Raw genomic sequence first — 9680 nt, forward strand, 5'->3', positions numbered from 1 at the left:
TTTCTGCATTATGTCACTGTTTGTAGCATAGACGTAAGCATGTAGTGTTTAGTTGGCCATTTCATGCTGCATGCACACATCTATTACTGAGATTGTGGTATAGTTTACTATGGATGMGCTGCCTTCTTTTTTCTATATAATGGAAATTTTATGCTGCTTTTATAGTGAAATTTTATCTTCTTTTGCTGGACTAAGTATGGACTGGAACTGAATGAAGTTTTTTAATAACACCCTACATGGGTGCTGTGTTTTGAATTTGTGACTAAAAGAATATTGATAACATGGCATGTTTCTGCTGACACTGCAAGCARCTGTTCAGCAGAAGGGCTTTCTTTTTTATCCCCACTCCCCAGCAAGTAGGCTAGGAATGTGCAAGAGGTTGGGAATGAGCACAGCTGGAACAGCTGACCTGAGCTGACCAGAGGAATGTTTTATACCATATAACATCCCATTCAGTAATRAAAACTGAGGGGCTTGCAGGTTGGTCTTGTAGGTCTCACTGGCTGGAGGCATTGGTCTGCTTGTGGAAGGTGGCAAGGGAGAGAGCAGCAGGGTAGGTKCTTCGTTACTGACTGGTGTCAACCCACCACAGGCTGTTACAAATGCTGTGTTCAAGAACAGTATCTTGTGTCTTTCATTGCCAGATGAACATTAGTAGATATCTCTGATGTGAGGACAGGCTTTGGGAAGAACATACGTTATGAAAGAGAAGAATAGTGTATGGTAGTGTCGTGGGAACTGCTAAAAAATAGAATTGGGTTTGCCATAATAAAGGTGCTTGAGAGAGATGTGGTTTAACAGTGGGRAGAAGGACAAAGGACATATTGTTTTGTGTTATTAAAAGGAATTAATAGAAAAAATATTGAGTAGTATGTTAATAAGCTGTCCTCATAATACATGTGTTTAGCAGCTTGGAGTTAATCATGGGCAGTTTATTATTTTCAGGAAAAAATTTAGAGGGGCAACATAAWAATTAGCAAGGTTTATTTAACAACTGATTTATATCACATGAAGGACCTTCTGTTCTGTCATAATTTAAAAAGTCAATATGATTCCACATTCCAAAACCAAGGACAGTCTGTTTGTAGAGCTAATACTAGTTAGAATGACTACTTTTAGATTAGGGATTTCTACAGTGAAGTAATAGTTGTGAAACTATAATTGAAGGGGCAGAATCCAGGGACCACCTTCCAAGAAAGACCGATGGGACAAAAAATGCAGAAGTCAGAGYAAAATTACTTATTGCTACCATATTTTCACAACTATGGCATGTATTTTGATATTTCTGAATTTCTTTAAAATTAYTCTTCTATAAAAGACTGTCTTCAGATAATCTTTTATTTTATATGCATTGCAGTTTGTCCTTGGGTGTATGGTATATCTTAGTAGTGATCACAGAATTATATAATCAGAATTGAAAGGTAGATGGAAGATTGTGTAGTACAACTGCTCTGCTCAAAGTGGGTTCAACTACTTTACTCAGTCTGTGTCCRTTCTGGTTTAGAATGTTGTCAAGCCTGGTGTTCCTGCAGCATCTCTGGGCAATTTGTTCCACTGTTTTACCACTGTCAGTGCATATTAAAATGGAATTTCCTGTCTTTCAGTTCACGCCCATTGCATATAGTSTTTTCACTGGGTTTCTCTGAGAAGAGTTTGACTCAATTTTCAAACCTTCCTGTTTGATATTTATACACATTGAYAGGATCTCCCCTGAGGGTCCTGTTCTCCAGGCTGAGCAGTGACAGCTCTCTCAGCCTTTCCCTCTGTCAGATGGYCCAAGCCTTAATCATCTTCTTGGCCTTTTGCTGGACCTGCTCCAGTGCATCCTTGTGATGCTGTTACTGGGGAGCACAACACTAGACCAGCACTCCAGGTATGATTTCACCTGTGCCAGTACAGGGGCAGGGCCACCTCCTTCAAGAGATTTTTGACAGATCTCTTCATTATTCAGCCCAGGATGACATTGCCCTTCAAGGGCGTATTGCTGTCTCGTGTTCAACCTATAGAACATCAGCACCCCCAGGTCCTTGTACGCAAAGCTGCTTTCTGACTGATTGGCCCCCACCCTGTACTGTTGCATTGGCTTCTTCCCAGGTACAAAATCTTYATCAAAGTGTGTCTTCCAATTTTCAGCAGTATTCATGTTGGGAATTCTGTCTTCTGCTTTCCAAACAAAATTATAAAATATATCTCAAAAATATATGCTTTCATCTTATTGTATCATGTCTGTACAAAGGTTATACATTTTTTACATTTTTACAAAATTGTATACATCTTATAGATGGGATATTGAGATGGGGAGTGTGATCCAATTTTTGTGTTCCAAATGCAATTATAAACAAACAAAAAACTCCATAGCCATATTCATGCATGGTTGCAAATATGCACACTATAAAATGTCTTTTTTTTTTTTTTACTACAAACTTTAGTCTATGCATTTATGACTTAGGAAGGTAATTCATGGAATATTACATTTAGCCAAATAACCTGTACTTCAATAATAACATTTTTAAAATGTATTTCTCTCTATAGGTGAAAATTTCATTTGAATGCCCAAGCAGCAGATGTTCACATTAGCTCTTGTATATTTCATTATTTATTCTACCACTATTCCATCTACCTAATTTTATTTGCTTATRGTTGGTTGGTTTTGGTTACTTTTTGCTCTGCTTTGCAGAGAAATTTATAAAGCATTCTCAGCTACCAAGTTGATTTTTAACTGCTGAAAACAGGTCTTTGCCATTTATTGTACTTCACAATTACTCATCTTCATATTGTTTTCAGTGATCTTTTCTGGGTTTTTTCTTCTGAATAGCAATAATAAAAATCACAGTTGAACTGTCATTTCTTCTGTGATTTAGAGAACAAATTGATGTCACAAAATGGTTAACGTAAAAGAAATAAAACCTGAAGAGTACTGAAACTGAACACATCAAGTTGTGCTAGAAAACAACAGGAAAAAAAAAAAACCCTTAAGAGATGTATTCTCATCTTGACTGTTTAATCCTGGGCCACAGCTGTATGAATTTGCAGATGTTGAATTACTGAGAGAATGGCTTATTATTTTTGCTGTTGTCAGTAGAAGCATATTGGGAATTACAGGGAAGAAAATAAGCTTTGACTAACAGACTATGAATTTAAAACATTTCTAGTTCATATCAGGTCTTATGTGAATGCAAAATATAATGCTGATCAGACTTAATTTATGTTGCATTTTATGACTTTGTTAAAACAGGAAATAAAACCAGTAAAAAGAATATTTATTTGCATTGTTTCCTTGAACTGAAAGCCCTCCATGAAATTATTTTGTTGCGGTCTTAGAATGAACAGATTAGTTAAAAGAAAAAGTAATATGATTGGTATTGCTTTACTTCAGATTTGTGTGAAARTATATTGTTAATTTGCCTGAAAGTTATGAAAGAAAATAGTATAAAATGTACTGTCTTGTGCACTTGTTGTTATTAATTTCATTTACCATTTTTGTTTCTCTGAAAAAAAAAAAAAAGACCAGCAGATTTGTTCATAATGTTGCATGTTAGATCTTTTATTGCTTTTGAACTGTGTTAAATTTGATTATGCAGGAGGGCTTAAAAGCATATTTTCTACAGGAAAGATATTTTTTTCCCTTCCTGCCTTCCTCCCCCTTCAGGCAACCTGATTCTGAGTTGCCTTGCCAGCCATATTTTTGTATAATTTCCTTRCATTTCCCATGGAATGTCTTAGTTAGCCTGTGTCGCTTTTGTTATTCTTTGGTGTAAACTCAAAAGCAAACTGAGCTGACCAGTGGTTATTTTCTCTGGTTGTTTAGTGCACACAAAAAATCTGTTGGGAACCATTCCCTCTTTGTCTAAGGTCATGCCACTTGAGTGGCTAAAATGGATATAAAAGAGTGTTATGTTGTAAGTATTATGACTTAATGTTAGGTTTTTTCAGAGACCTCAAGTGGTTTTTTTGGTTGTTTCTTCCTCTTCTCCCTTTCCATTGCAAATCTCATAAACACATTCACCTTTGTCTTACTGTGCTTTACTGGAGTCCTGGCTGGTGTGCCATRGTTTCAATGTGTCCTTCTGCAGGCTGTTAAACGTGCTGTGCTGTGAGCTCAATACCCTTTTGCTCCTGGAGACTCAGTATAAAGTGTCACAAGTTTTGCTAACTGCTCAGGAGGAAAATGTCACAGAAACTTCAGAGGGACCAGGGTAAGAAGTGACTGATGTAACTGTTATTTTAACTATCAAACTGTTCTTCTGTGCACAAATGCATGAATGCCTGAGTGGCTTTAAATGTACAAATGCTTTCACTTAAGTTGGCTTGTGATGTCCCTAAGTATCCTGACAGTGAGGATTGTCAGCAGTTTTAAATTATGGAAAGATAAAATAGCCTTCTCTTTCTCCCATATTCACTACAAAAGTATAAGAAACAAAAAAGCAATTAYTTTTCTACTTTTTATTTGTATCCCTCTTAAGTTGTTTCTTAAAAAAAAGTGTTCAAAACTTGTGGAGGGAAATATGCCTTTTAATTTTGTATTGTTTTTTAATGTTGTGTATTTAATATAAAATCAGGGTATTGTTTTAATGTTCATGAATTAAAGGCATCATGAGTATTTTGGGGGTTTCGTGGGGGAGTGTTTTTGTTATTGTTAATGTTAGGTTTGTAGCTTTGTCAACTCTCCAACAGTTTATTTGTAGTTTAGTCAACTCTCCAACTTCTGTGACTCTGCACTTCTGTTTTCTCAATAAAATTGCATAGTGCATCCTGTCAAAAGGAAAATGGACAGAAGCAGACAGTCATTTAGTTATAGACATTTTTTTCTTTCTCACAGCATTCTGAGTTTTAAGTATTTTCCTCTTTGTTACATGGGAYTATTACAAAATGTAGGTTAAACACTATGGCTGAAGATGATAGTTATTTATTTACTCTTCAAAAATGAAACCTACTATTTCCCTACTACAGCAAAGTTTTATTAAGAAACTTGGTGAATAAAAATTGGATTTTACTGCTTTCAAAAAATTTGTACCTTGGGCTGCACAGTGACTTCAGACAGCAAGTTGGCTGTGTTTCAAATAATTAATAGCTCTGCTTATTTGTGACAGCAGTATACTGGTAGACCAAATAAAAARCATATTTTGATGGTCCATTAACTGTCACTGCTTTAATTAGATAATTTTTATGAGGGCATAACAAAGCTTGTGAAATTTTCTCCTTTTTTGTGTCCAGTAATTGMTCAAATATTTCTAATCAGCAGTAGATAGGGAAGTTAGAATAATGCTTGGAGACATCTCAAAATGCTTCATGTTTCTGTTTTATTTTATTTTTCTATTTGTRCCTATATGTATTCCAATTTGTGTTTTAACTCCAGTATGTTTCTCAAAATAATTGCTGCTTAAAGTTTTCTGAGTTAAACAGTCAGTAAATCAAAGTGGTTCCAATTTTTGGCGATTTTTTTTTTTAATTTGTTTTTTTTTTTTCCACAGAGTTTTTATAATCGATGGTCTGTCAGTGGAGAGAAACCATGTTCTTGTAAGGATAAATCTGATTGGAGGACCACAGGAAAGGATTTTGCCTTTGAGAGCATTAGATAAGGTTAGAAMCTGCCTTCATTAACTGAACATTTTTGCTGATAATTTGGTCTGTGAAAAATTATTTAACTTTAAGAAATACCAGGCCAACTTTAACTTTATAAAATGTTAACATTTAAAAGAAGTGATACACTGAAAAAATACATTGTTCCCCCTGTGTGGGGATTGTCATGTACCTAGCATATGCTACATTCAGATGACATGTTTATTTTGCTCCATTTTAATGTTTCTTTTAAGTGAGTACAACTTGTATTTTTTTTTTTTTTACTTTTATATTTCTCTGTTTTCTTTACTGGCTTTCCATTTAACTTCATTTTATTTGATTTTTTTTCATGCTTGAGTTTTCACATGCAGTATCTAATACCTGGAGCTTTCATCGATGTTCTAACAACGGAGTGTTTGTTAAGCAACTTCTTTAAATGTTCATCTTCTCAGTGGCTGTCAGTCTCATAAAGATGAAATGCAAATTACTGTCAAGGCAACAAAGACACCTAGATCAATGTATAAAATTAGAAATACAGTTCAGTACGTTGTTTATTTTGGTTTCTGTACAATTTTTATAAAACTTTCTATTTCCTTTGTGGTTGAGAAAAGAAASTGTAAAATCAAAACTGTCAGTGGTACATACCATAAAAAATAATATTCTTACATGCTTTTTGGATTTTGTATCTTTTTTTTAGTTATGGCATATCTCGTTGGAAATTGTAGTATCTGTCAAGTATAATTTTAGTACGTAGGCAGTAATTCTGGAAATTGTACCTTTGTGTGTTAATCAAGAAAARGCTATTAATTCTTCTCCTAAATTTGTTTATTTCTGGTCCTGTTTCTAGAGCAGTGATCTATATCCTTGGCCAATGTTTTCATCCTTCCCAGTGCCAAAGTGTTATCTTCCAGAAATTCCTAAGAAAGCTGAATTCAGACAAGGTAAATACAAAGCATGGAAGCAGCATAGATATTGTGCAAGCATCTTAGTCAGTTTTAAAATTTCATTTTCCTTCCTCCCTGCACTCTGCTCCCCTCCTTCACATCCCACAGATTATAATCTCATTAAGTACTTAAGGTTATTTCGTTGTTGGCTGCAATTGTAGCTAAATAAGTTGGTTTGGTTTTGCTTGTCTGGCTTTGTGAAACTGTCAATCTGCAAAGCTCTGTTTGGTAATCTAATTCTTATGCAAACTTCAAGATTAACCTCTTGGCTCGTCTTGGGTGGGTGACTCCTAAGGTACATTTATATCATCTCTCTAGTTACTGAAGCGAGACAGTTTGCTTAAACTACAGAGTTTTTTGTGCACTATTTTYGTGATTCACATTCCTGTGTTTACAGAGCTTGGTGGTGTGTGAAATAGACAGCGTTTAGGATAGTTGGTTTCCACACTGAACATCAATTTGGAATGTGAGCAGACTGAAGAATACTTTGAAGAACTACCTAGGCCCAGCAGTTTAATTCACACTGTGTAACCGTTTTAAGGTTTTAGTTTGCCTAGACAATGCAAAAGAATCTGATGAATGGTGTAGTAAATAAATAATTCATTGTATTTATTCGTGTTTGCAATATCCCTGAGATGAAGTTATTAGAAATTATTTGTGAATTTCCTGAGCAGAGATTTACAGAAGTGATAGAAATTCTGCATTAACTATGGAATATTAAATAGCATTTTTGGGAGGTATCTGGGGAAAAAATTTAAAAGGTGATTACCAGATCTGACAGGAGGAAAAGCCATATAGCTATCAAAGAAGGGAGTTTTCTGTATCTTAGCTTTTGTAATACTGTTCCAGGATTCCCAAAGCAAGTTCCATAAGACATCAGATAGTGGTAAAGTGGGTGTTTTCAGGGAGGCAGCAGTATTGTTCTTGGGTTGGAAAAGTGTATTTTATCCCTCTGARCATGTTTGGAGGATCCCTCTGTTCTCTTGTTCCCAGTAATTCTGTTGCTCATCACTACCCCATGGGATAATGGAATAGATATTATAGTCGTCACTTTTGTGGGTGACAGCCAACTGGGAAAACTTGGGTAAAACTTYGAATAATTTTTTTTTGGGCTGAAATGAAATTTCAAAGGTTTGCAAATGAGTTTTATAAAGAATAGAAATAATGGTATCAAAGAAATATTTTAATTTGTTGTGCCATTTTTTATATTTGTAGTGCCATTTTTGATATTAATGGTAATTGAAGTAAAGGATAACTGCAAAATTTAGTTAGAACAGAACATTCAGTTTTGGAGTCAAAATATTTTGTGGTTTTTGTTTGAAAACAGGGGTAAAGGACGTTGAAAGTACTCAGGTTAAAAAAAAAAACCCACCAAATTGCAAACATATGATTTTCCAGATGGAAGCTTTCAGGATGTGTAAGTTGTTTTGAAATAAAGTATTAGAATAAATATATCAAAATTGAAAAAAATGAAATTTGTTAATTGCTGGGCTATTAACAAGTAAAAGAGAGTAAAAGAAAAATAAAAGGGTTTGCAGATAGGCTCTTGCTGTTTCTAACCCTCCCTTCAGATGGGGTTGAAGGACAGATGCAATAACAGAGCCTTTGTTTCCCTGAAGGGTGTCCCAGAAAGAGTGGATGCTGAAATTGCCCACTGAATATTGTGGAACTAGTGTGTTCAAACTGAGGTCAGAGCACAGGAAGCTTCRTTTCCACAGCCCTGGACCTCATTTAGCCTGTGACTATATTTAGTATAATGGAAACCATGGATAAAACTGGCAAGTATCATATGAAGGGTGATAACTGAAAAGGTGTTATTATTCACACTGAGTTTTCTGTCATGAAAACCCAAGAAATGGATAGTGTTTTTATCCTTTTAATTATTTTGAAGGACTGTGCCAAATGTGGAACATTGGCACCTTTTTGATTCAGTTTGGAGTGCAAAGGGCAGAGAACCAATGAGCTGTAAGAAAAAACAGAGCAGTGGTAACTCTGGCAGTGTATGGAACATGTTTCCCAGCATCCAGGCCTGAAGGCTACATCTTAGAGAACTCCTTAACATGCTTGATAGCATTCTGTGTTACTGTAGTGATCACAGACACTGKCCGGTGGATATTTTGATTCTCCAAATAAAAAGGTACTCCATTGTAATTTATGTTGGTAAATTTTTTAACTACATTGGAGYAGTGGAGTATCTCTTCCATTTCATGAGGACACTTGAGTGAGCAGACTCGCCCAAAAATATATTTTTATGTGAGGAAAATTTGTAGTGCATCAGTGTTTACAAATGTCTGTCCTGGTTTTGCAGATGTTAGATATTTGTCTGTATGAAATATGTGTCTGTAGGAAAGGATATATGGACAAATAAATTTACTTGTTTGTATATTAATATGCACTAATCATTTCAGTCAGTAGTTAGAGTTTGAAAACTATTGGATAGCAGTATATTAATGACTCACTTCTGTCAAAGATAATTTATAGAGAAACTTCAAATGACTTATGTGGATAATTATTTATATGTGAAAATTAATTATGCCATTTCCACCTGTTTATACTGCAGCAAGATACCCTGTTGCTTTTCTTTTTTTAATTGTTCAATTATTAAGATAATTTGAGGAAGAACTATTAAGTGGTTTTCAAAGAGTTATATAGTGCTTTTTCATTCAGGATGCAACTGTGAAAATGTTATTATATTTTACTTGYAATATTAACTATAGTGTAGATTATTAAAAGTTAAACTCTTTAGGACTCTATTAAACTGTAATATTCACTGTTTAATTTGCACAGATGTATTCCTTTTCTCCTCCTAGCTCTGCAGTTCTGACAGTTGATAATGAATGTGGCTGAAGAATAATGTCTGTAAATGTCCTGCAGTGATGCATTTGCTGCTTAGCATTTCCCKGAACTTACGTGTTTCACTATTCATTAATCTTATTTTCTTTTTGACTTAGATGGTCCAGGATWGTTTCCAAAAATCTATGGTTATTTCTTATAAAAAGTATTTTGATAATTTTTCTCATCCATTGTTCTCTGCTTTGTTTCTCACTGTTCTTTGCTTTATACTTTTAACTTGAATGGAAACTTGCTGCCATGTTTCTGGTTTGGTTTTCATTTTGTTGAGGGTTTCCTGTTTGTTTGCTTGTTTGTTTTGTTTTGATGTTTTAGGGTTTTGGTTTT

At 34.8% G+C, this 9680-nt stretch overlaps 1 protein-coding gene across 1 annotated transcript in view; it reads left to right on the forward strand.

Moving 5' to 3' along the window:
- Nucleotides 1–9680, forward strand: part of TBC1D32 (TBC1 domain family member 32) — a 69983-nt gene that overhangs the window by 33691 nt on the left and 26612 nt on the right. Inside the window, exons 24-26 of the mRNA XM_057368976.1 lie at nt 4074–4196; nt 5472–5580; nt 6407–6500. Coding sequence (XP_057224959.1) covers nt 4074–4196; nt 5472–5580; nt 6407–6500 — 326 coding nt within the window. The remainder of the gene's footprint in view (nt 1–4073; nt 4197–5471; nt 5581–6406; nt 6501–9680) is intronic.

This window comes from Malurus melanocephalus, unplaced genomic scaffold (genome assembly GCF_030028575.1).
Source record: "Malurus melanocephalus ecotype Western Australia unplaced genomic scaffold, MMel_1.1 scaffold_100, whole genome shotgun sequence".
Classification (NCBI taxonomy): domain Eukaryota; kingdom Metazoa; phylum Chordata; class Aves; order Passeriformes; family Maluridae; genus Malurus; species Malurus melanocephalus.